The sequence below is a fragment of the Lacerta agilis genome, chromosome 6 (assembly GCF_009819535.1).
Source record: "Lacerta agilis isolate rLacAgi1 chromosome 6, rLacAgi1.pri, whole genome shotgun sequence".
Taxonomy (NCBI): Eukaryota; Metazoa; Chordata; class Lepidosauria; order Squamata; family Lacertidae; genus Lacerta; species Lacerta agilis.
In genome coordinates this window covers 92,219,294-92,246,618 of record NC_046317.1, presented here as the reverse complement: position 1 = coordinate 92,246,618, position 27,325 = coordinate 92,219,294, and the positions used below count along the sequence as shown (strand labels likewise).

The window sequence follows — 27,325 nt, the reverse complement described above, 5'->3', positions numbered from 1 at the left end:
CAGATGGGCATCCAATCTCTGCTTAGAAACCTCCCAGGAAGCAGAGTCCACCCCCTTCCATCACATTGGAAAATATGATGTTGCATGATTCCAAGTCAGACTCACGGGTCCATTCAGCTGAGCATTGCTTATACTGACTTGCAGTAGCTGTCCAAGGGCTTCAAGTGGGGTGTTTTCCTGGCCCTACCTGGAGATGCCAGGGATGGAACCTGGGACTGGTGTTCTGCCACTGGGCTACTGCCCTTCCAACACCATCCCTGGCCAGCAGATATGCTGGGTGATGTTGTTGGGAGTTGTAGTCCAGAACATCTGGCAGGCGTCAGGTTGGGGCAGCCTGTACATATTACCAGGAATCGTAGAATCATAGAGTTGGAAGAGACCACAAGGGCCATCCAGTCCAACCCCCTGCTAAGCAGGAGATGGGAGAGACCCCAGGTTTCTCCTTTCGGTGGCAGTCCACACGTACCTTGTACCGGTTCCTTCTGGCCTCAGCTTGCCCATCAGGAAAATGGGCTCACGAGTGACCTACCTGGCTCGGCTGCGGGAAAGACACATGCAGTGAGGATTCCCAAAGCACACCACAGTGCTGCAGGAACTGAAAGCCACAATTAAACTGTTGTCAACACCCCTGCTTCCCCCCACACCCTTCCACGGAACTACGTTTACCCGGGTTATTCTGGGTCATTAACCTAACGGGGAGTTGGAGGGAAGTTTAAATAATAAAAGAGGTTTTTGCAAAACACGCTCGGCTTTGGCCTGCAGTTCCGTTTGAGGCCGGTTTCGCGGGATCTGCAGGGGAGTGACCCTGGGCTGATGGAGGAGATCTCCACTCAACAGGCACACTCGGAGCAGTTCCTCTCCGTTGGTGGCCGGCTCTGAAGCAGCCCTTTCAGATGGGCAAGGAGGCGGCAGTGGCGAGGCCAGCCCAGCCCAGATGGTCTTCATTAGTCCATCTCCTTCCCCTCTTCCTCTGGTGGGGGGGTGAGGGATGCAAGAGCCTTGCTCTCCCCCCACCCCCTTCCACCTCTCCCCTTCCCCTTCCAGACCCTTCGGCAGCTCAGGAGGGCAAAGAGGTTAGCACAAAGTGGTTTTGCACAATGCTGTCTTCTTTTTCTCCAGCTCCTCCTCTGCACCAGCTGCCCATCTGGGGATGCTCCTGCTGGAATGCCGGTTGTTTGCTTCCTGCACGCCCAGAGCCTAGAGGATCTCCGAGTGCGCAGGCCGGAAAAGGCAGTTTCCTGTCCGCATTATCAGCTTCTCACAGCAGTCCAAGCCGGCATGGCACAGTGGGGTTCAAGTCCTTGGGGTTGTTTTTGGTGTGTGTGTTTTTGGTGGAGGGGATCTGCAAGGCATTGCTTGTGCTAAAGGAACCCCAGCTAACTCCAAGAGCATGCAGGGGGCACTGCTAACTGGCCGGGAGCACGCCCTGGGGAGGGGGTAGCGGGGTCAGGAACGGACAAGGCCTTCCTAAGCAGGGTCATGAGGCACAACTTCTGTGCAAAAAGGCAGAGCAGAGAGGTCTGGGGTGTGTGTGTCAAGGTAGCGATCGGTTTGTGGGTGGTGCAAGCAGATTGGAAGCAGAGAAGCCATTCTGCAAAGGGAGAAGGGCGCAGGGTTGGCAGGGTTGGCAAAATCCTTATAGGAAAGGTTTGGGAGCCATCTTTCTCAGTCGGGGGGTGGGGTGGGGGTGGGGATCCAATACCCCCTGTAAGCACAAACCTGGGGCTTGGGAAGGTGCTGCTCTCCACAGCACCGGGGGGGTCAAGATTTTGGCTCGCTGGGGATAAAGCCCTGTGGGTTACAGAACCAGTCCCAGCGGCTGGGGAGAGGACAGTCACAGCGGGGAAACCGCAGTTCAGCCAAGCCGCAGCCAGAAACCCAGAAACCAGTTCCCTTAAAGTCTGCACGGTGGAATCGGAGGCAAAAAACAAGGCGTAGCAAGGAGACGCAGTTGGCTGCGGTGGTTTCGGAAGGTCCCTTGGAAGCAGAAAACGGTCAGACGTATGTCGGATGAGGTCCTTAGCAGCAGTCCAAAAACAGCACGGCACCCACAAAGGTGGGTTTGTGTGGAGCGTGGAGTCCAAGAAGGAGAGGCAGCACAATGTCCACTAAACAGGAGGACGGTGCTCAAGTCAGACAATATGGAGAGGTGGGGAAGACTCGCTTAGTGGGAACTGCGCGGGAATATGGGGCTGCTATTGGAGAGAGCAAATTTCCTACACATGGAAGGAGCTTCCCTGCTGAAATGTTCCAGGCCGGCATCCACCGGCTTCTTGCCTCCAGCTCTCCGGGATGGAGCCACCTCTGGGGCAGGGCCCAATCCTCTTGCCCAAGCAAGTCCCTGAGACGTGGGGCACCAAGGAGCACAACACAGTTCAAGCTTCCCGTTGGGGTTCCCCCTGCCCCCTTTCCGTCCACATGTCGCTCGATTCTGCCCGCTTCCAGCCCCGCCACTCAGACGCCCAACGCGGTCAGGGATCCCGCGCTGGTGATCTTCTTGAACCGGTTCGCAGCACAGACGCCGATGAAGTTTTTCTGCGCGGTTGAAAAAGAAAAGGCAAACAAGAGGGAGAAAAAAAGGGGGGAAGCATTAAGGCTAGAAAGCTCACACCAAATTATAATAAATTAAAATTCCGCATCAAGGAAAGCTGCATTCTGCAATGCAAATAAAGTATGCAAATCAAGGTTTGTGCTTCTAACTTCCGTTGCAGAATTTCTTTCGTTGCCTACGAGGAAGGGGAAATGGTCTGTGGGAGCCCTGGGTAAGATTCTGAGTTTACTGTGGTGGGCATGTAAAACAGTAAAAGAATTCTGGGAAATGATATGTAATGAATTGAAAAAAATGTTCAAGTTAGCCTTTATCAAAGAACCAGAAACTTTTCTATTGGGAATAATAGGGGATGAAATACCAAAGTACTTAAAAAGAATGCTTTTTGCCCATAAGTGGAAGGAAGAGAAAGTTCCAATCAAGGGTGTATAACCAAGAAGATGGACTATGCCGAAATGGCAAAGTTGACCGTGGAGATCAGGAACTAAGCTGATAATTTTTTTTAGCAGAATGTGGGAGAAATTTATAGAGTACCTTAAAGAACACTGTAGATATTTAAAAAGTTAATAGGATTGTTATAGTCAAAACAAAATTTAAAAAATTCCTTCCAGTAGCACCTTCCAGTAGCAATTGTTATAACAGTTCTAATGTAATAAGACTAAAGTTAAAAAAGGATATAAAATGATTTTGAAAAAATGCAATTTGATGCAACATATAAAAGAACAGATAAAAATTGGAAACCAGGGGAGGGCGGGGGGAAGTCTGGGTATTCAAATGTGCAAAAACTTAAAATAATTTAAATGTAAATGAATATTGTTTTAAAAAATTAAAAAAAAAGATTTTGGGTTTACTGTTATAGCAAACTTCCCAGGGCATTTTCCTTTCTCTGTCCTCGCTGCAAAAAGTCTTATTTTTTGGGGGGGGGAAGCAGGTTTGTTGTGCAAGGCCTCCCCCCCACTCAACTAGACTTGCGCCACCTGAATTCCGCTGGTATGTGATTGAACCCCAGCCCAAAATAGTGAGTGGGTGGCCCAACAGCAGCCACTGCACGACCTCCCAGTCTGAGCCCAAAGCTTGTGGGTTGACTCACAGGAGAGTGGGGAAATGGGCGAAAGCCACCGTCCCCCCCCCTCCGGATACGGCGAGCTCCCTCCCTCCCACGACCGGCTGCCCCTTTCCTTTGGGAGGAAGCTCAGGATAGAAATTTAATAAATAAGCAAATACCTTCCATCGCCTCTTCATCACGTATTTTCGGAGCAGGACCTGGGATTTCAGCCGCCGGTTGACCCGCTTGGCTTTGTCTCCCAAGTTGTTGAGCCAGGGGTGTTGCAGGCACTGTGCGGCGCTCAGGCGTCCGCTGGGGAGGGGGGGGGGGGCAAGAGACCAAGGTTATCGGGGGGGGGTCACTACCTGCAGCTGCTGTATCCCAGAACCCCTAGCCCCTCCCCATCCTGCAACGTACAAAACCCTGCAATGAATAGAAAGCGCATCCAACAGAGTCTGCGTTCCAACTTGCCTTGCAGAATTCGCACTCGACTTCTGCTGCCGGTTGGGGAGGAAGTTGTCGACTGCACAGTCAGCAGCCAATTGGTGCCACACACAGCCAGTTACTGCAGCTTCCCCCCCCCCATGGGGTGTTTTTATCCTGTGTTATTATTGTTTTATGGGCATGGCCCCCTTCAAACACACGGTTTGGATATCCCATGTATCACAACTTTCTAACAAATATATATAGAGAGACATTTGGGAAGCAGAAGGAGGAGGAGGAGGAGGAGTTTGGATTTGATATCCCGCTTTATCACTACCCGAAGGAGTCTCAAAGCAGCTCACATTCTCCTTTCCCTTCCTCTCCCACAACAAATACTCTGTGAGGTGAGTGGGGCTGAGAGACTTCAGAGAAGTGTGACTAGCCCAAGGTCACCCAGCAGCTGCATGTGGAGGAGCGGGGATGCGAACCCCGTTCACCAGATTACGAGTCTACCGCTCTTAACCACTACACCACACAGAGATAAAATGGGGAACTCCCTCCAACAGGAGACATGGGCGCCTTTAAAAGAGGACAGGGCAAATTCATGGAAAGGGAGAGGGTCGCAGATGGCTACTAGTCATTATGGCTTTGTTCTGCCTCCCCAGCTGGGGGCAGCAATGCTTCTGAATACCAGTTGATGGAGACCCCAGGAGGGTAGAGGGCTTGTGTTCGACTCCTGCTTTCAGATTTCCCATAGGCTTCTGGCTGGCCACCATAAGAACAGGATGCTGGGCTAGATGAGCCATTGGCCTGATCCAGCAGCCAGCTCTTTTTAGGTCCTTATAGATGTCCACAACTTCTAGTGTCATGTGAGGCCGGAGGAAAAGTCTCTCTGCCCCCTTTCTCAGCACCCAGCTTCCTTTTAGAAACCTCTATCGCCTCCCCTCTTTTCCAGAAACTTCCTCTGTCATCACAGCAGAAGCCAGATTCACTTCTTCAACTGGGATAGCTCAGTCGGTAGAGCATGAGACACTCAGGGTCGTGGGTTCAAGTGCCACGCAGGGTGAAAAGGGGGTTGGACTAGATGACCCTTTTGGTCCCTTCCAGCTATATGATTCCATGATTCTAAATAGCCCGTGCAATTTTCTACTGGTCTCCCTCCAGCTAGAAAATGTTAAAAGCGAGAAGGGTGTGGTGCCTCTCCATTTGCTCTCTGGCTGACCCGGAGGTTAATCGGTTCCCACACAGAAAAGAGCAAAGCTCCCCCCCTTTGGCCCCAACTGGTCCCAGACCTTTTGTTCTTGATAATCAAGTTGGAGACAAAGTCCTTGGCTTCCTCGGAGATGCCCTCAAAAGCTTCCTCGTCAAAATACCAGTTGGCTGCCAGGACGTTGTTGAGGGTTTCTGTGTCGTTGTCGCCCAAGAAAGGGGAGAGTCCGCTCAGCCTGAGAGGGGAACGGGGCGGGGAGAGGAGGAGAGAGCATCAATAAAGGCTCAATAAAGTGAAGGAAAACCCTCCTGGGGCTCAGCAAGTTGGCAAAAGCAAGCGACTCCGGGGCCAGCAGCCTGGCTGCTCAAGAACACGCTGTGGCTACGTCAGAGCACGGAAAATCGGCTTGCCGGGCCCATTTCCCTTCCAACCTCTCTCCACCGCAATCGACGCTGTGGGTGTTCTGCTGCAGTTCCGTTTCTGCCAAATACATTCCTGCTGCCCCAGAGGTCAGGACCGCAGCCAACGGGTTCAAATTACAAGAAGGGAGATTCCAACTTTCTGACAGCAAGAGCTGTTCGTCAGTGGAACAGTCTCCCTCCGGAGGTGGTGGGCTCTCCTTCCTTGGAGGTTTCTGAGCGGAGGTTGGAGGGCCGACTGTCAGGGATGCTTCGATTCCTGCATTGCAGGGGGTTGGGCTAGATCACCCTCAGGGTCCCTCCCTTCTGCCACTTTGTTTTATTATGTGTTTTCGTTTTCTCATTTTGTGCTTTTATGTCTGTGAGCCGCCCTCTGATCTCCGGATGAACGACGGTATGCAATTACCGGTAATAAATAAAATGAAATAAACGACAAATGCAGCAGCCAGACTGGTGACTGGGGGCGGCTGCCGAGACCATATAACACTGGTCCTGAAAGATCTACATTGGCTCCCAGTACGTTTCTGAGCACAATTCAAAGTGCTGGTGCTGACCTTGAAAGCCCTAAACGGCCTCGGTCCAGTATACCTGAAGGAGCATCTCCACCCCCATCATTCAGCCCGGACACTGAGGTCCAGCTCTGAGGGGCCTTCTGGCAGTTCCTTACCTGTGGGAAGTGAGGTTACGGGGAACAAGGCAGAGGGCCTTCTCGGTGGTGGCACCCACCCTGTGGAACCCCTTCCCACCAGATGTCAAAAGAAACAAAGAGCTATCTGACTTTTAGAAGACACCTGAAGGTATTGCACTGGGATGGAAAGAAAGGGCTAAATGGGAAATGGGAAAATGGAATGATTACGTTTTTGAATACGTACAATCTGAAATATTTGCACAGATAGCGGCAGAGGATAGTTGGGAAAATAAATGCCGAAGAATTACAAATAAATGGGCAATTTACAGGAATTGGATAGAAAGGGGTGAAGCCAACCCAAACATACAAGCTCGAATGAACAGACTGTGTACATGGATAAAGATCTGAAGAACGAAGGTCTGTCCAGAGAGGAGGGGGAGAAAAAAAGTCTCCTAAAAGTTTGGTTGTTTACTCAGGCCTATTGGAGATGTTTGAGAGCGCTACCTTGTTCAGTGGCTGTTTTAAATGACGCATTCGAAATGTATTAATTGTATTCTGAACTTTGTGCATATCTTATTGTACTTTGATTCTTTTTCTGTAAATCAGCTGCAGATTTTTGTTAAGCGGCATATACATTTTCTGAATAAATAGTAAGAAAAAAAAAAGAAGAAGAAGACACCTGAAGGCAGCCCTGTTTGGGGAAGTTTTGAATGTTTGATGTTTTATCGTGTTTTTAATATTCTGTTGGGAGCTGCCCAGACTAGCTGGGGAAACCCAGCCAGATGGGCGGGGTATAAATATTATTATTATTATTATTATTATTATTATTATTATTATTATTATTATTTTATTAAAGCCCTGCCCCTCAACTCACAGCATGTAGGTGATGACCCCCATGCTCCACATATCCGTGGTGTAGGAGACCTGCTCGTAGCTAACCACCTCCGGAGACAGGAACTCAGGGGTGCCAAAGTTCACTTTCAGCTTCTCTCTTGGGTTGTACCTGGGAAGGTGAGTGAGAGAGAGAAGAATCTAGCACAATCAATGCACACAAACGCCTGACCTCTCCACCCCCCGGGAAGGCGGGCATCAGGTTCCTGCTCCCTTCGGAAAGGACTTTATCCTGTGCCCTCCCCCCCTCGCCCGGTGCCCAGAAGAGGCACACAGCAGGATCAGGAGTGCGGAAAGGGGAGAGGGGGCTGGCGCAGGCTGGCGATGGTCTGGACATTACCTTCGGGCAAGTCCAAAATCAATTATCTTCACCATGTGGCCGGTCGAGGTCACACACAGGATGTTCTCAGGCTGCAGAGGGAGAGAAAAGATAACCCCCCACCCCAAAACACCACCTCCGGTGAGTGACTTTGTGGGGAACCTGCAAATAATCCCCTTGAAATCTGAAAAGGTTTGGAGAAGATGGCAGGAAGGTCTCTCCGGACAGCAGCTAGAGATCTTGTGTCTGGCTCAGCAGAGGAACTGGGCAGACCCACGGCTGTTTCATGCCCATCTCTTTTTTGACAGTGGTTACCAAAGTCGGTGGTAAGACACGGGTGGCGCTGTGGTCTAAACCACAGAGTCTAGGGCTTGCCGATCAGAAGGTCAGTGGTTCGAATCCCCGCGACGGGGTGAGCTCCCGTTGCTCGGTCCCTGCTCCTGCCCACCTAGCAGTTTGAAAGCACGTCAAAGTGCAAGCAGGTAAATAGGTACCGCTCCGGTGGGAAGGTAAACGGCGTTTCCATGTGCTGCTCTGGATCGCCAGAAGCGGCTTAGTCATGCTGGCCACATGACCTGGAAGCTGTCTGCGGACAAACGCTGGCTCCCTCGGCCTATAGAGCAAGATGAGCGCCACAACCCCAGAGTCGGACACGACTGGACCTAACGGTCAGGGGTCCCTTTACCTTTACCTTTACCAAAGTTGGTGATAGGAGCCCCTGGGCGGCAGTGGGATTACCTGGTGGGGAGGCTGCTAAGAGGCAAGGAGGCAGCAGGGAGTGTATAAATAATAATAATAATAATAATAATAATAATAATAATAATAATAATAATTTTATTTATACCCCATCTGACTCTGAAAAGTTGGCATCACTGGATCAGATATATCCATTTTGCTGAATTCAACTAAATAGTTTTCATTGGAATTTGAATAAACGTGCCATTAATTGTCGCACTTTTGAATTTTATCTTCCTTAGTGGGTTGTGCAATCTTCTACTCTGAGTGATGCTTTTCATAAGGTTGCCTCAGAGCTACTGCAGATGCATTTATGGAACCAGTGTCCGGGAAGCACTGGTTTAGCCCCGAAATTCTTGTGCCCACAGCAGCTTTGCCTTTCCCCCTCCTTCTTCCCGGGGGAGGGCAGAGATGCTCTCCTACCTTGAGGTCCAGGTGGAGAACGCTCATGTGGTGCATGAAGAGGATCCCGTCACAGATCTGCCGCACAAACACCATGCAGTCCACCTCCGTCAGCTGGTAATCCTCGTCGATGATCCGCTCAAAGAGCTCGCCACCCTCCACGCTGCAACGCAGGAAAGGGGCTGCCTTAGACCATCAGGTGAACCCCAAACCCCTGTTTTGCTTTTTTCACCCCAATCCCTCAGGACACTGGCATGCAGCAGTCTATTGTGGGTGCTACTCATGCATGTGGGCTTTCCCCAGGATTCATGTGACATCATCAAAAGGCCATCCCATATCCCCGCCCACACATTTAGGTCACATTTCGGCTGGTCGCCACACCAATGAAACAAATGTCCTCCTTTGAATGAATCAACGCCGTGTCTGCTAAACTTGTGCCAGAGCTTGCTTTTCTCCTCCTCCCTCCGCATTCGTTTTTCCTCGTGTGTCGTGTCTTTTCAAACTGTGGGCCTGAGTGCAGCGACTGCCTGCGGACCGAGAGCCTTCCTCGCAACTCCATGACTCACAACTCCATGAAGAGCATAATGTCCCTCGGAGTCTCGATGGCGTCGTATAGCTGGATCAGGTTCCTGTGGTTCAGCTGATTCATCACGTCGATTTCCACCTCGGCCGCCTCCTAGAGGGGCAAAAGCTGGTCAGCGTGGAACGGAAGCTGGCTATGGGAGCTTTTGCCAGGCTGGCACCCTCCAGACATTTTGAACCACAACTCCCATCAGCCCCCACCAATGTCACAGTTTTGGACCACAAAAAGACAAAAAACAGTCACGGGATATAATGATATAATTAAACAGTTTGGGAGGAATTCCGCCTACTGCTCTGGAGTCCTTTATGTTTTTGCAGCCTTGAAAACCTTTTTCATTTTCCTATAGTCTCTAGAATTAATTTCCCTCTGAGGAAACAGACTATATCCAGCGAAACGAGAAAAGGGCCGGCATCTCGTTAGGGTTTTCAGTTTGATTTATAAGTTATATATATTCTTGTTTAACTCGTCACATAGCTATTTAGGGGTACTCACCCTGAATTTTTTGGATTTGAGTTTAGTTTAGTTTGGGTTTATATCCTTATAGCATCCCCATCTCGTTTCAGGGATTGTCACGGCTGAGTTCTTTATACTTTTTTGGTCACAGTTTTGGACCACAGCTTCCACCAGCTGAGACTGACAGGAGTTGCAGTACAAAAATTAGGAAGGGCACCAGGTTGGCAAAGGATGGGCTTCAGGAGAGATGCTTCTGCCATGCTGCCCACCTATGCACAAACCATGGGTGCTATCCAACTAACATGCCCTGTCAGTGCAAGCAAGGATTTCTCCTTGTGCAACAGAGTAGCCCCTCTCTTCCCCCTCAAACCTGTTCTAGGGGTTCCCCTGACCCCCCGGAGCAGGTTTGGGAAATGCCCAGGGCATGAGGAGGAGGGGGGGAAGCTCTGTTGCACAAGCGCTGACAAAACACTTTAAGCTGGGTATCGCCTCTTTAGTACATTTGCACTGTTCTTACATTATTTTGCAACTTTACCTCTCTCGTCCGTCGCTTTGGGCCTCATTTCGGTTGGACGAAATGATGAGTGAGTTTAACAAACCTGAACAAACTTAGTTGGTCTCTAAGGTGCTACTGGAAGGATTTTTTAAAAAATTTTAAATTTTTATTTTGTTTAAACTTAGCATGGCAGCCATGCAGGAAAACCTAGCACAAAGACCGGTGCAGAAAAGGTGTTGCCGCGCATTGCTACATGTTGCAGCACACTGCACACCAGTGGCGAAGGCGGGCACCTACCCTGTCTTTCGGCCCCTGCTTCTTAATAATTTTTACGGCCAGCTTAAGGCCCGTCTCCTTCACTGCACACGTACGGACTTCTCCAAACTTCCCCCTGTGGAGGGAAAGAGAAAGGCAGGCCGTGAGAGTTAGGAATTCTTCCCAACGTTCCTCCAAAGCACTAAAAAGCTCACTTTTTCCATGAAGCTTCATTCCCAGCTGCAACGAACATTTAAGAACGGATGACGGCACTTGCCTGTGTTTATCCCTTCCTCCCCTCACCCCCGCTGGCCTCTGTCTGTTTCACCACCACCACCAATTATCTTTCTGGATTGTAAACTCCTCGGGGCAAAGACCCTTTTGCCTTTTAAAACTGCATTCAGGCACTGTGTGCAGTGATGGCTTGGTAACAACAAACCTCTCATTACAGTTCTTTCACAGAATAGTAGTAGTAGTAGTAGTTAGTAGTAGTAGTAGTATTTTAATTTAAATCCTGCTCATCTTGCTGGGTTTCCCCAGCCACTCTGGGCAGCTTACAACATATACAGGTATAAAAACACAAAAAGCACCAAACATTTAAAAACAAAATATCCTATACAAGCAACCAACCAATAAATCAATAGAAACCAATAATAATAATAACAACAATAATAATAACAATAATAAACTGGTTACAGTTATACCCAAATCAAAATAACCACCAGCCCCAACTAAACATTTAATCAGCATCAGCCTGGCAAAAACAAAACAGAGAAACCAAATTCGGAACCTGTTTAAAACATTTAAAAACATTTCAGCCAGTTGCCCCAACCCAAGAGTGCACGCATGAGAAAGTAATGGGGATTTCTAGATCTGAATGACGAATGACCTGACTTCTAGCTTTGATGATGTTGCAAATCATTGAACTGGAAGGGACCCTGACGGTCATCCAGTCCAGCCCCCTGCGATGCAGGAATATGCAGCTGCCCCATACGGGAATCAAACCTGCGACCTTGACGTCATCAACACCATCCTCTAACCAACTGAGCTATCCATGAACTAAGCGTTCCTTTAAGGCAGGCACGTCCAGCTCCCAAGAGATTGCGATCTACTCACAGTATAAAAAGACTGGCTGTGATCTACCCATTGTCATTGCCAGGAGTTTTTGAGCAGGCTTCCTCAACCTCTGCCCTCCAGACATTTTTGGCCTAGAGCTCCCACGATCCCTAGCTAGCAGGACCAGTGGTCAGGGATAGGTGATGGGAATTGTAGTCTCAAAACATCTGGAGGGCTGAGGTTGAGGAATCCTGTTGTTGAGCTTTTTTAAGGGGAGGGTTGCCCAAAGTAGCTGAGCTCCCCCCCCCCCCACCCACCCCCAGATCTAAATTGAACACTAAGGCATTCACTAAACTTGATACCGCGATTGACATGGCACACCCCTGCAATCGACTTGTTGGACATGCCTGCTTTAGGGCAATACTTCATTGGTCTGTTGCTTACTTATTGCTTGAGAGAATTGGGTCTGCAGGTACGTGGGTGTGTTTTCTTCAATATTCTGCACTTTCCAAAATGTTGTAGCATTCTTTTTTATATTTACAAATGCCAGTCTTACCTGCAGCTGCTGTGTTTCCGTTTCTGTCTCGCCAGAGTGGTGCATGCTCTAGTTATCTCCGGCTTGGATTACTGCAATGCGCTCTATGTGGGGTTACCTTTGAGGTACCCGGAAACTGCAATTAATCCAGAATGCAGCAGCTAGACTGGTGACTGGGGGCGGCCACCAAAACCATATAACACCGGTCCTGAGAGATCTGCATTGGCTCCCAGTACGTTTCCGAGCACAATTCAAAGTATTGGTGCTGACCTTTAAAGCCCTAAATGGCCTCAGTCCTGTATACCTGAAGGAGCGTCTCCACCCCCATCATTCAGCCCGGACACTGAGATCCAGCGCCGAGGGCCTTCTGTCGATTCCCTCACTGTGAGAAGCCAAGTTACAGGGAACCAGGCAGAGGGCCTTCTCAGTAGTGGCACCCGCCCTGTGGAACGCCCTCCCACCAGATATCAAAGAGAAAAACAACTACCAGACTTTTAGAAGACATCTGAAGGCAGCCCTGTTTAGGAAAGCTTTTAATGTTTAATAGACTATTGCATTTTAATATTCTGTTGGAAGCCGCCCAGATGGGCAGGGTATAAATAATATTTTATTTTATTTTATTTTATTTTATTTTATTTTATTTTATTTTATTTTATTTTATTTTATTTTATTTTATTTTATTTTATTTTATTTTATTTTATTTATTTATTGTTTTCTGTTATGTGCATTATTTCAAAAATAATAACCATATCGCAGCAAACCGTCAGGAAATCGGAAATCAGTCACGATTATGCTGTTGGAAGAGCTATGATTTGGCACCCTCTCCCTTCCCACCTCCCCCTCCCCTCGGCCAGGCCTTACCCTCCCAGCATCTCCTTGGTATTGATGCTGTAGGTGTCTTTGAAATCTCCCGTCCTCAGCTGGACGATGCGGTGGGTGAAGGGAGCAGGTGGGGGAGGTGTGTCATCTGGAAGAGAGAGGCAGGGGTTAAAGCAAAACAAAACAAAAACCACTGGGCTAATTCATTCGTCCACTTGGGGCTCCCACCCTGCGCCCAGCTCTCATCCGTGGCTCCCAGAATCCATGCCCGCTGCCTTGTGGGACATTTTCTGGAGAAGGAAAGGTTAAGGAAACCCTACACAAATCCAGAGGCTGCATGGCTGCTCCTTCCTGCAACTCCTGCAGCCAAGCTGGTGCCAAACATCTTGCTCTGCTTTGCTTAGGACCACATCGGTGTTGCCGGGGGGGGGGGGTCTTGTCCTCTGGGCAGCCCAGGACCTCCACACACCCTGGCCAGGCTTGTGCCCCCCCCGGGGGGTCACTTCAGTCCCTGATGGAAATTGCCATGGCCAGGAGCCACAGCTGATGGTGACAATTCCGTTTGAAGCAGCGCCTCCCCAAGGCATGTGCAGAGGGCGACCCCTACTGGCGAAATGGCGATGGTGCCTCTGGGCAGGAGCATGAGGGACGGCGCCTTGCCGAGTAGCATAAAAGGGTTTCATCTTTGCTCCAAGACGTATCCAGGCCAAAACAATCTTGGCCACGGGCGCAACCCAAGGTCCTCCTGCTGTTTTCTCAATCGAAACCGCTCCCCTCCTCAAGATACTGCTTAGCTTGAGCTGGGCTGCAGGTTGTGGACTGCCCTTCCTTGGAGGTCTTTAAGAGCCAGGCATAGGCAAACTCGAGTCTCCAGATGTTTTGGGACTACAACTCCCATCATCCCTAGCTAGCAGGGCCAGTGGTCAGGGATGATGGGAATTGTAGTCTCAAAACATCTGGAGGGCCGAGTTTGCCTATGCCTGCTTTAAGCAGAGGTCAGGTGATCATCTGCCCAGGGGGCTTTAGCTGACATTTCTGCATTGTAGGGGGTTGGACTAGATGACCCCTGGGGACCCTCTAGTTCCAACTCTACAATTCTATGAATCTATGAATCCAGGTGCCCATCAGGGAGAAAGCCTGAAGCTCGGTGGCAGAGGGACAACATTTCCTGCAGGAGATTCCGGGCTCAATCCTCGCTGGCATCTCCTGGCAGGGCTTTTTTTTGGGGGGGGGTGTCCCCTGTATGAAACCATGGGGAGCCACGGTGAGTCATTGTAGGCAACACTGAGCTGCATGGAGTTCTGGCTCAGTAGAAGGCAGATTCGTATGTTCCTAAAACCACTGAAAGCTGCGCTACATACAGGGCACCTAGCTTAGTATTTAGACACATTCAGATGCCAATGCATGGGTGGTAACCATGCAGGAAAAAAGGAATGCGAGATTCAGCTCATTCCCCTTCCTCTCTGGGGAAGGTCAGCTGGAATCACGCAGAAACTGAGCAAATCATTCTCTCTATTTCCAATGTTTAGGCTGGGAGTAACTGCCAACCTAGCAGTTCGAAAGCACGTCAAAGTGCAAGTAGATAAATAGGTACCACTCTGGCGGGAAGGTAAACGGCGTTTCCGTGCGCTGCTCTGGTTCGCCAGAAGCGGCTTAGTCATGCTGGCCACATGACCCGGAAGCTGTACGCCGGCTCCCTCGGCCAGTAAAGCGAGATGAGCACCGCAACCCCTGAGTCGTCTGCGACTGGACCTAATGGTCAGGGGTCCCTTTACCTTTAAGAATATAAGAGCTTGCTGGGTCAGCCAGTCCAGCATCCGGATCTCACAGGGGCCAGACAGATGCACCAATGTTTTTAAGCAGAGGTTGGATGGCCATCTGTCATGGATGCTTCAGCTGAGATTCCTGCATTAAAGGGGGTTGGACTAGATGACCCCAGGGGTCACTCCCTTCTGTCTCTTCGTTTTATTATGCATTTTTTGTGTTCTCATTTTGTGTTTCCCTTCCGACTCTACAATTCTACGATTTACTTAAAATCTGAAGTGGAGAGACAGTGTCGCATAGTGGCTAGAGTGTCAGTCTAGGACCTAGGTTTGAATCCCTCACTCGGCCGTGAAACTCGCTCCGTGGCCTTGAGCCGGTCCCTGCCTCTTTCAGCCTACCCTACCTCGCAGGGGTGTTGTGAATGTTAAACGATTCTAGAATTCTATGATTCTAATGAGAAGCCAGCATGCCCCAGACGAGAACAAGAGCCCCTTCCCCTCCTGGGGTTTCCAGCACCTGGAATTCCAAATCATTGCCACCTCCAGCTGTGGAGTAAGTCATCAACAGCCCTCTCCTGCATGAATTTGTCTAACCTACTTTTCGGCCCTCTAGGTTGCTGGCCATCGCTGCCTCCTGTGGGAGGGAGTTCCATTGGTTAACCATGTGCTGCAGGGTGCTTGTGCAGCAAATATGGCACCCCGTCCCTCACCATTAGTGAGATTTCACCGGAGGCATGACCCACATCCTTCTAAGCCTATCTTTACAGTCACGAGGGCTTGAAACTTTAATTTTCTTAAAAGCTTAAGGTGCTAGGCATAGGAAGTTCTGTACCAGATACTGCACCCATCCACAGCTGCACGGCACGGCGCTGGTTATAACCACAAGAGGTGGTGCATTATACTGAGTGAGGCCACTAGCCGGTGCCAGGTTTACGTGGCGCTGTGGGTAGAAACCACAGAGCCTAGGGCTTGCCGATCAGAAGGTCGGCGGTTCAAATCCCCGCGACGGGGTGAGCTCCCGTTGCTCGGTCCCTGCTCCTGCCAACCTAGCAGTTCGAAAGCACGTCAGAGTGCTAGTAGATAAATAGGTACCGCTCCGGCGGGAAGGTAAACGGCGTTTCCGTGCGCTGCTCTGGTTCGCCAGAAGCGGCTTGGTCATGCTGGCCACGTGACGTGACCCAGAAGCTGTCTGTGGACAAACACCGGCTGCCACGGCCAGTAAAGTGAGATGAGCACCGCAACCCAAGAGTTGTCCGCGACTGGACCTAATGGTCAGGGGTCCCTTTACCCTTTACTTAAACAAACTATAGCTTAAGGCCCTACTCTCTTGCCCCCTCTCCCCCCAAAAAAATTAAAAGGGGAAAAAAGTGGATGTAGATTTCCAAAATATAAGATACAAAACAAATAAAATAAAACCTACATACAGCAACAGTGTTTTGTGTTGTGTAGGCTCCTATGATGTACGTAATGGGCCCCCAATCATTTTAAGTTAGAGCTTAATAATTAGCTCACTATTAATATACTTCTTCTTAATTGTGTTTCAGTTCAACAATTACTTTGATAAAATACATTATTTTGTTATGTGCAAAAGGCTTTAGATACCTATTAGGTCCAAAAATTACCATACAGCATATATTCAACACAAAAAAACAGTGACAATTTGTTGTTCACAAAGGACAGCTGGACATATAAAGGGCCCCATTACCTTCAGTACCTTAGGGCCTCATCAAACCTAAATCCGGCCCTGCCACCGACCCACTTAGTTCAGTATTATCTCTACCAGGCGTGGGCAGAAGGTAGATTTGGATTTACTGGTCAATACCTGCATCATACTAGATCTGCATTCTCCAACCTTGGGTCCTCAGACATTGTGGGACTACAACTCTCATCATCCCCAGCCAAGTCGGCAAATGGGCGGGACTATGGGACTTGTAGTCCAACAACATCTCAGGACCCCAAAGCACAGAATGCTGTACTAAACAACTGTCAATTTTCATTTCACAGGTTGTTAAACAACAGCAACAGCATCCCTCACAGCTCCCTGCCCTTCCCTGCCGAAGCAAAGGAACTCTGGGGATAAATTAGGAATTAATTTTGTGTGCGAAAGGACTGGGGGTTCAGTTCTAGTGCCGCAAACTAATTCCTGGGCTGAAAATGTGCTCGGGTGCACTCATTTATCCTACGTTTCTGCCTGTTACCAATTCAAAGGCAATATTTTGCACTTACTGGTGGAGCTCAGAGGTTCTAGCAAAGAGCAAAACAGATCCTGCAAGCTTGAAGTCAGTCCATCTCAGATCTATCCTGCCTTGCAATGGCTCTCCAGGGTCTCCGACAGAGAGGTTGTCCCAGGCCTTCCTGGAGATGCCAGGGAATGGGGCTTTCTGTGCATCCTCCATCACTAAATTATGACCCACCCCGAAACACTGGGCTCAAAGCACATCCTGGTTCAGGTCCCGAGGTTTCCGTGAGAAAGAAAGGAGGAGGGGACAACACATCACTGTCTGCCCGAATTCCCCTGCACTTTCATTGGGCCTTCAAACATTTCTTTTCATAAGGACTAGAAACTTGAGATTCCATTGTTTCATTTGACTTGAACATTGAAGGCATTGCATTTTGCAGATCCTGCCCCTTGGCACAAGGAAACTGCAGGTGCCTAGCGAATGCTCAGCCCAGGACAAAACCCACCTGGTGATCACCTCTCCAACAGACAACACACAATAGCCCTCCCCCCTCCATTGCCGCCCTGCCCACCTGACTCTGCCGCTCGCAGCTTAACCTCACCCACTTGCCACATTTTGCCTTGCATACGCCCCACACTCCCTCCCTCCCAACCCCATTGCAAGGTCACCCGGCCACAAGACAAGCTGTCCCATCTGTCACAGCGGGGAGAGCGATCACAACAACACCTGATGCTGCGATGCGCCCCGTCCCTCGCTCTGCCAGCCTGCTTATCTCATGGAAAGGAGCTTTTCTCCGCATGCCAGAGAGGGAGTCGAGGGAGGGAGGCATTGCATGCCAGGTGGATCAGGGAAGAGGGCAAACTTTCCTCCTGCCCTGCAGTCTCCAAGCTCTGGGCTCAGCAATGCCACAGCCAAAGGCGCCAGCTGCTCTATGAGGCCATGGTGGTCAGCAACAGGGCACCCCTGGGCCAAATGAGGGCCACCTGTCGGGCAAACACACAGGGAGCTGAGGCATGCCACCAGTTGATGCGACTTTTAATCCGTTTTAGTATTTTAACCTGTGCAAAGCGCTTGGTTTTCAAGCAACAGTTTGCTGCAGGGAGCTGGGACGGTGTCGAAAAGGCGTCCCTTTGCACAACCAGGGCTGGCCCACCCATTGGGCAGGCTGAAGAAGCAGCCTTGGGGGTGGGGGTGGGAGTGGAATCCCACAGGGCAGCACCCTGCCCTGCGGCACCCCACCCACCTCCAGAGTCATGTGGCGACCGTTTCTATGAGATCTCACCAGAAGAAGCCGCTGAACAACCCCAGTAAGTGAGACTTCGGCGGGGAGAGGCGGCACCTTCCTGTTTTGCCTCAGGCGGCAAAACGAGATGGGTGGCTCCTTTCTGCCACCTTAGGGAAAGGCATCACACATTCTCCTCTGAAGATGCACACAATGTGCTTCGATCTCTGCAGGTTTCGCCGACAACCTGTTTCCTGCAGCTGATCCCTGTTGCAGTGCCAGTTGAGAAAACATGCCCAATGTTTGCATTCCTCTCCTGCTCTGTTCCGGTCCCACCCTCTCCCTGAGACGAAGCCAGGCACAGCCTGTTTGCACAGCCTAAAGCAGGCACCCCCAAACTCAGCCCTCCAGATGTTTTGGGACTACAATTCCCATCATCCCTGAGCACTGGTCCTGTTAGCTAGGGATGATGGGAGTTGTAGTCCCAAAACATCTGGAGGGCCGAGTTTGGGGGTGCCTGGCCTAAAGGATGAACAACTTACATTTCCTTCCTTCCTTTCTCCCCTAAAATAAAGAGCTGTTCTGCCCCCCCCCCCTCACTCCTATTCCCTCCAATCATCTGCCTGGACCAGGCTCGTTCGGCTGGCCCCAGAGGCCTCGGTGGCCTTACCCAAAATCAGGAACGGGTCCTCTTTGCCAAAGTCTGGAGTGAGGTATGGGCTGGTTGGGGTATCCGGAACCTCTTCAGGGGTTGCCGCGCTCTCGCTTTCCCCCGACGGCGGCTGCTCTGCGGAGACGCTGGGCTCACCAGCACCCTGAGTTGTGCCCCCCAGGGCTAAGGGAGGGGGTTCGGCCAAGGTCCTTTCTCCTTGATCAGCTGGGCTCGGTTGCTCTGCCGCCGGGGCCTGCGCCAAATCAGGGGCCTTCTTGGCTTCCCCGGGGGGTGGCGGGACCGCTTTGTGGGTTGGAGCAGCCGGTTCTTGAGGAGTCAGCTTCTTGAGATCTGACGGAGCCTCTTCCGGAATATCTGCCAGGCTGAAATGTCAGAAGATAAGAACATTAAAAAAGAGCCGGCTGCATCTGGCCCATCTAGTCCAGCTTCCTGTTCTCACTTTGGCCAACCAGATGCCTGTTATGGGAAGCCCACAGGCAGGATTCGAACACAGGACCCCTCTCCCCTCCTGTGGTTTCCAGCAACTGGTCTTCAGAAACATTGCTGCCTCTGACTGTGGATGCAGAGCGCAGCCAGCATGGCCTTCAATAGCCCTCCTCCTCCTCCTCCATTCATTATCACAGCCCTGTGGAACTCTCTGCCACTAGAGATTCAGCACGCGTCTTCGTTGCCAACTTCTAAACGCCTGCTGAGAACTTTTCTATTCTGCCAGGCAATTATGAATAACATCACTGCATTCCAAACAAAGAATCAGAGTTGGAAGGGACCACGAGGGTCATCTAGTCAAACGCCCTGTAATACAGGAATTTTTTGACCAACGTGAGGCTCAAACCCACAAACTTGAGATTAGCAGGCTCTACCGACTGAGCTATCCCAGGTATGGTTTTATTACATATTCAATACGTATAGAACATGGTTATCAGCCTCTGAGGACACGTGGCAACTTGTGGAATGATACCTTTGTCTTAAAAACCGAAATCACTTAACAGTTAAATGAAATTAAATAGACCTTTGGTGCTTTTACAGCTGCTGCTGGTGGGCATCGTTGAATATCGATTGTTGCTTCTTGCGTATAAGTGAAAACAATAACATAAAACAATGTCTGCTTTCAACTTTTTTATGGTTTCATTGCTGCAAACCGCTTTGACACACATATATATATATATATATGTTGTTGTTGTTGTTCAGTCGTTCAGTCGTGTCCGACTCTTCGTGACCCCATGGACCAGAGCACGCCAGGCACGCCTATCCTTCACTGCCTCTTGCAGTTTGGCCAAACTCATGTTAGTAGCTTCGAGAACACTGTCCAACCATCTCATCCTCCGTCGTCCCCTTCTCCTTGTGCCCTCCATCTTTCCCAACATCAGGGTCTTTTCCAGGGAGTCTTCTCTTCTCATGAGGTGGCCAAAGTACTGGAGCCTCAACTTCAGGATCTGTCCTTCTAGTGAGTACTCAGGGCTGATTTCCTTCAGAATGGATAAGTTTGATCTTTTTGCAGTCCATGGGACTCTCAAGAGTCTCCTCCAGCACCATAATTCAAAAGCATCAATTCTTCGGCGATCAGTCTTCTTGATGGTCCAGCTCTCACTTCTGTACATTACTACTGGGAAAACCATAGCTTTAACTATACGGACCTTTGTCGGCAAGGTGATGTCTTTGCTTTTTAAGATGCTGTCTAGGTTTGTCATTGCTTTTCTCCCAAGAAGCAGGCGTCTTCTAATTTCGTGACTGCTGTCACCATCTGCAGTGATCATGGAGCCCAAGAAAGTGAAATCTCTCACTGCCTCCATTTCTTCCCCTTCTATTTGCCAGGAGGTGATGGGACCAGTGGCCATGATCTTAGTTTTTTTGATGTTGAACTTCAGACCATATTTTGTGCTCTCCTCTTTCACCCTCATTAAGAGGTTCTTTAATTCCTCCTCACTCCTCACATGATATATATATATATATGTACAAACAAATATTTTTATACATCAATGCATTAATAAAGGCTTACCTGGGCAGGTGTGCTGGGCAGCTGAGGCTCTGCTGAAGTTCAAGGTGCTTCTGCTGGGCGCTTGGTGGGCTTTCGTGGCTCCCCTCCCCTCCTGCCACGTTGGCGTGGCTTGGCTCTTCAGGCTGCGTGTGGCTCTCTTCCACTGCCTTGGCCACCTCCTGCCCTGCTCCCCCTTCCGCTTTCGCCGCCTGGCTTGGCTCTTCAGGCCCGGCTTCCGCTCCTTCTCTTGGCCCCTCCAGGCCCACGGCAGGTGCTTCTCCTCCCCCTTCTGTGCCGGGGGTGCTGCAAGACCCTCCGTCCTTCTCCATCCTCTGCTCTCCTCCCAGGGAAGCCTCCTCGGACGCTGGGTGTTTGGCAGAGGCGTCCAAAACTGGGGTTCCCTCCTTGGCCTTCAGGTCAGCTTCTGAGTGAGACACAAAATAAGGGAGAGTAGTGCTACAGAAAATAACAGAAATTAATGTGACAAAAAGTATTTTGGGGCATCGCAATAAATTGCCCTACATGCCAAGGAGAGGCATCATTTATTCATTTGTTTCAAAGAAAGAAAGAAAGAAAGAAAGAAAGAAAGAAAGAAAGAAAGAAAGAGGGAGGAAGTGGTTTACGAAGAAAGATAAAAACAACAAAAATTTCATTATGAAAAATTAACAACAAAAACTTCAGACATTTAAAAAGTTAAAATAATAAACTAAAACAGGCAAAAGATTGTATTGACTTTCTATACACCTGGCTAGGATTGCTTAAGCAAAGACTGTATTTAAGCAGGCACCAGAAAGATTTCAGCAAAGGCAGCTGCCTGACGTCAACAGGCAGGGAGTTCCAACGTTTTTCTCAGTACAAGGACCCTGTGTGCGGGGGATCGCGTGCCAGTGGCAGGCAGTGCCAGAGGCCAAAGTGGGTGGTGCAATGCATGTAAATTTCACCTTTGTGCAGCAGACTGGTTTCTACATATATTCGCAAACACTCTCTTCCTCCCTCTATTCTCCATCCAGACGAACAAGAACCATCATCAGAGTTCGAGGGTACATTCCAGCTAGGCAAAAAACACTCACGGGCAGTTCCAAGGGCCAGATTAGAGAGGCATTCGGGCCCCCAGGTCTGTGGCTCCCTGCCGAATTAACAGCAAACTCGTTCCCTGAGTCCTGACCCTGATTTTATAGTGCCTCCACACTGTCATTCCGCAGGAGGGAGTAAAAAGCGCCTTGCAGAATTTCAGGTTTGCACGATTAAAGGACCCTGGCACAAGAAACCCACCTCTTCAAACAATGGACTTTTTGCAGAAGTGAAAGTGATAGGGACTACATTTCCCAGGATTCTTTGGGCAAAGTCCTGGCTGTTCAAGCGGTAAAAGAGAGTTTCAAGTGCATGGTGCAGATGTGAGCCAAGTCTCTGCAATGATGAGCACCTCCTCTTCGGGAGAGGCAAACGCGCAAGGGGAGCATGTCCCTGCACCACTCAGAGCGTGCACCGAGGATGAGCATTTGGGAGTTTGCACAGGCCAAAGGGAAGCTCCTCCAGCTCAGCATCCCGCCCCCCCCCTTGGTGGCCACCTCCCCGAGGCTCAATCTCTCATAGCATTTCCTGCTAAAAGTGATAGCAAAGACCTTCTCTCTGCTTGAGACACCTGGAGAGTTGCTGCCAGTCAGATCAGATAATGTTGGGTTGGGTTGGATGAACTGTTGGATCAGTTGGGTGACCCTTCCTGGGCTGGCCATTGGTCCATCTTCCTCAGTACTGTCTACACTGACTGGCAGCAGCACTCTAGGCTTTCCGGCAGGACTCTCTCCCAGCCCTTGCTGGAGATGCAAAGTGGGGGACGTTTCCCCATCCATTCTTGGTGAGTTGCAGCCTCTGGGCTCCAGCATGGCAGAGACAAGTTCACCCCCCAGCTATTCTGAATTTAAGATAGCATCTTTCCCCATTTTCTCCTGCTGCAAGCAACAGCGTTTCCATCTGCTGCAGTCCACCCTCTGCCAAAAACGACATTATTTGTTTTGCTGTCCGCGTTGGTAGAATTGCATTATATCGGCGTTATTTCATTATTACACCCCATTCATTTCGATGCAAAGGAAAACACAGTGGAAAGGGGGGGAGGAAACACAATCACAGAATCTCAGAGTCGGAAGGGACACCAAGGGTCATCTAGCCCAACCCCCTGCAATGCGAGTATCAGTGTCAAATCAATTCCATTTCGAAGGCTGGAAGTGACAACAGTGAATACCAATTAAGTTAAATGGATTGATTCCGATTCCGCACATGCACTGGCAATTTCCCCTTCCATTTCCATTGGAAATCTGACATCCGTCTGGGGATCTTAGACAGCGAAATCCCGAAGAAAGTCTCAACAGTATTTCTACATGTGACGACAGCGGCAAGGATTCTCTGTGCACAGAAATGGAAGGAGGAGACAGTGGCGGAGGAACCCTCTCCCAACCCATACAGACGCCACGCCCTCGGCCGCTCTACACCTGGGGGAAGGCAGGGGCCATCTTGTCGCCCCTCCCAGAGTGGCACTCGGGGCGCTCCGCTCCCCCTTCCTACGCCACTGGGAGAAGAACACCCTCAAAAGGAGAGTGGTTGTGAAAATCTTGGAATACGCAGAGATTGCAAAATTGCCAGCGCTGATAAAAACTTACAGATTTAGAATCTTTTAAAGATTTCTGGTCTATATAAAAAGTTGTTTTCCCATATGCGAAGGCCGCAGTGGAGTTTGAAGCGTTAGAAAACAGCAGAACATATTAAGAAACATGTTGGAGAGGATGAAATTAAACCTTAAGACGCAATTGTATGTAATTTGGACTATAAACATTGCTGTTGGGTGAGTGAGAAGTCACTAGTTTTGCTGAATTAGGATAAAATCGTTGAGCAGCAAATGCAACTTTCTATGTGGAAAAAAGAACAAAATATTATTATGGGGAGAAAGGTAATCTCTGACACCCCTGCTCTTAATCAACCCATCAATCAAAATAAGATCTACTGTGTTGCCTAGAGTAGATTCAATTGCCTAATTCGCACATTGTAAATAGAGAGTATTTCCTTTTCAGCCATTCCTTATCCTGACCGCGAGAAGGCGATGGTATCAACCTGGAGGGACAAGGGCCTCCGGACCAAAGCAGACTCTTGCATGGCTGCAGCCTGGACGGATCCCAACCAGGACGCCCTCTGTGCCGAGGGTGGGAAGGCTTGGCAGTGCTGCTAACCAGGCCTGCTGTCTGCCCTGAGGAGTAGTAGTAGTAGATGGTTCCCATCAATAAAGTGGCTTGGGTCTTAGCGATTCCACCCATCAAGGACACACGGCAGAGAGAGATGCATCCCACTCGAGTTCACTGGGATTAAAACAGCCGCCTCTCCTGGTCCTCCGTCTAGCAGCAGACCTAGCAGATCGCTTCTCAAGTGTCCCTAATGGTCAGGGACAATTGTTTGAACCAATTAATGATCAGATGATTGATCGCTGGCCCTTGATCAGTCTTGCCTTTAATAATCATCCCCCTGCTGAAACAAACATTAGTGGCATTTGCCCGCATTCATCATCCCTTGTGGCTGCACGCTGAGTCTCCCTCCCTCCCCCTGCTCTCTGCCCGCACTGTGGAAATTATGATTGTAAGCTCCTGGGGGCAGGGGCTTTTTCCTTTTAAGAAAGCTCAGTGTGGTGTTGCATACATTGATAATTAAATCTCAGCCGTCACCATGAGTGTTTGTGATGGCTTATGGTCATGCAATAAAGCCTAACAATAATTGCAACCAGTCAGTAATCAATTAAAAATAGTAAATTCACATTTCACCAGAACCACATTGAAATTATTGCACATGACAAACATTTCAGTGTAATTGATTTGTGTAGTACAAAAAAAAAAAAACCCAACTACCTCAGCCTCAGGCCTGAAAAAAGCATGAGGTGACTTAAAGATTCACGGCTAAAGGCTATCACTTCATTATTGGAACAGAACAACCTCTTTAATATAAGTCTTCCCCAATTCCTTCTTACAGCAACATACCAGAAGCAAATTCACCTCCAAAAATTCACCTCCCTATCAGCTAAAAAATCCCCTCATCAATTAACATGTTGGCTGATTGATCTATAAATCAGATCAATTAGCACTTGCAGGCCTGTTTGGAATGCCCCTGATTTCAACATTTGTTCCTCTTTGGGTTGGCCTGTAGCCATGCCCATTCCACAGAGCGTCTGACTGTTATTTCAAACTATACCCCCGCAGGCACACACACACACACACACACACACACACACACACAATAAAAAAGCTAAAGGAATAGATGCTCCAATGCCTAAAAACAACAAACTCAGTCCAACTTTGCAGACAATTCCCAGCTTTGCACAAAATTTCACAGTTCTCCGCAAACTCTGGGTTCATTTTGCACACAGTCTGGCATGCTGTTTCAAGGTGTGTGGGGTTTTTTTTGCCATCCCAAGGCACCTCGTTGAGATGTGGGTGACAACTCACCTTAAAGCTCAAGGCAGCCCTGGAATCAAAAGCCTTGAATTGTGCAGGGAAGAAGCTTGCAGCGTGAACTGCACTCCAGACGGCCGAAGGAAGTCAGCAAAAGTCTGGCCAAGATTTGCCTGCTCTTACCCTAGGGAGCAGGTGGAAATAGCCGCCTGCAGGGAGCCATCGCCCCGGCACCTGCCAGAGACATTAGCCACCTCAGAGCTCGATTCTCAGAGCAGAAACCACCAAGACGGCCGAGAGGACCTCTTTGGACCAAGGCATCTCTCGACTGCTGGAAGCAGAGCCTCCAAACTACGCCAAGGCTACCCTGCACAATGCCCAGGCAACCCTGTTGGGAAGAACGTCCCCAAACCGTCTCTCTCCATCTCCCAGTAGGAGAGCCTGCATGAACCCAGGCTGGAGTTTACCTGGACAGGTAGCCCTCCGCATAAACCCACGGAAAGGCCAAGAGCAAAGGCCGCAGGCTGGAAGGCTCGAACTCTGCCTAGCCCAAGGAAGTCCCAGCGCAGAGTGGGGCCTCTCCCACGCTCTACCCCTGGGGGGAAAAGGCAAGCGGTCTGTCACCTACCGTCGCCGTCACCGAGGGCCGCCAGGGCTGGATTAAAAGTGGGACAGAGCTGCCCGCCTTCTATACTCGGCGTAACCGAGCTGGATTAAGCATGGGGAGAGAGGAGTATCTTTTACCCCAGAACTCTGGCAGTTATGAGCCTGCTGCGCTCTGCTCAGCGCGGCCACCTGTTCCCTCTGGCTTCCGTTCAAAGGACACTCCATTCTGCTGCCCGTCTCTCTCTCTCCCTCTCTCTCCCTCCTGCTCAGAGGAGATGGGAATTCAAACAAACAGCAATCAGATGACCCCAGCCACCCTTGCTGAACTCCCTGCTCCTTGGGGAGCCTGCCAGAGGGGGTCTGACACAGAGGAGACAGCCCTCCCTTGCCCGACCGACCCCCAGCAACACCCAAGCTGGGAGAGAAGGATTTCTTCGGCAAGGTCTCCTGGGTTTGCGTGTGCAGGGAGGGTGTCCCATAGTTGCCCGGGGCTGTTTAGCGGCGATGGGGATTAGGCCAGACTCAACGGGCAGAATCTCCTATTGTTTAACCTTTGCTGGGTGCCAAGAGGCTGTTCAGACTAGCAGAGTGCCAGCACGCCCTTCCCTGCTCATGGGGGTTGCCATCTATATTAAGACCAGGAAGGAAATGGGCAGTTTGACTGGGGAAACGGAGGATCAGCTCCGGCAAGGGCAATTCCCACTCTGTGCGTCACAGGGCATACATTGAAGGCGCCAGGAAGCCCCGAGGAGGCTGCCCTGTTGGTACTCGGAATGATTCACTGCCCCGGACTGCCAAGAATTCTCTGCTAGGTGGGGTTGCCCGAGCTCTGACCTGAGGCCTCCAGGTTTGCCTGGTCCCCTCCAGGTGGCAGGTGGAAGGGTTGAATCTCCAGGTGGGCAAGTGCACTTTTAATAATCACAGTGGGAGCGCAGATGCTCAAGGTGTTAACCGGGCCAGAGGTGGCTGAGAGGAAAAGGAAGTTTTCTGAGCCCTTGGTCAGCAGTTCTGTTGCAGACAGAAGAGAGTTCCTCGGAAAATTATCTAGAAGATTGTGCATCCATCTTGCAAGCATTCGGCCCATTAGAAGCTGGCTAGAAGTTATAGCACAGACACTCTGGAGTGGGGAATCATCTGCACACACCCCCAATTAACCTCCGTCTCCAGGGCCAGTGACATCACCATGGGTCACCTCTAGGTCTCAGGTCTGGGCCTTGAAATTTCATGGACTGGGATGCTTCTGATAATGGCAGGTACACATCACTTCTCTGTTAAGAGTCCCTCCATGGATTGGCCAATCTGGAAGCATGGTCAGAAAAGTGATTTTAATACCATTTCCCCAGACGCTGGGAGGAAACCCACAAGCAGGATTCGAACACTCTTCCTTCCTGCCGTTTCCAGCAACTGGCATTCACAAGCACAGCTGCCTCCAGCTGGGGAGGTGAAGTATAGCTAGCATGGCTAGTGGCCATTGATAGCCCTGTCTTCCATGAATTTGTCCTGAACCCAGCACCGCACCCTAGGCTCTCTCTCTCTCTCTCTTTCTCAGAGTGGCAGTTAACGCCTGCCTGGGAAGGAACTCCTCCTTGTTTGCAAAATGTCAGGCATGGCATCTTTTCGCTGCTCTTGGCACAAATGCAGAGGACAAAATAATTCTGGAAACGA

The 27,325-nt window shown here is 50.0% G+C and overlaps 1 protein-coding gene across 2 annotated transcripts; it reads right to left on the bottom strand.

Moving 5' to 3' along the window:
* MYLK2 (myosin light chain kinase 2) lies at positions 1-25,860 on the bottom strand. 2 transcript variants are annotated; one of them, XM_033153855.1, is made up of 12 exons: positions 25,683-25,860; positions 20,652-21,054; positions 18,653-19,017; positions 12,860-12,965; positions 10,450-10,543; positions 9,187-9,296; positions 8,642-8,783; positions 7,505-7,575; positions 7,148-7,276; positions 5,309-5,461; positions 3,773-3,905; positions 1-2,535 (listed from the first exon to the last, which is right to left on the bottom strand). In XM_033153855.1, exons 2-12 carry the CDS (start codon positions 20,957-20,959, stop codon positions 2,455-2,457), a joined length of 1,692 nt encoding a protein of 563 aa, XP_033009746.1. In that variant the 5' UTR covers positions 20,960-21,054; positions 25,683-25,860; the 3' UTR covers positions 1-2,454. The 2 variants fall into 2 exon arrangements, with proteins under 2 accessions (XP_033009746.1, XP_033009745.1); XM_033153854.1 differs by lacking the exon at positions 25,683-25,860 and adding an exon at positions 25,522-25,613.
* Positions 25,861-27,325: the final 1,465 nt, after the last annotated feature.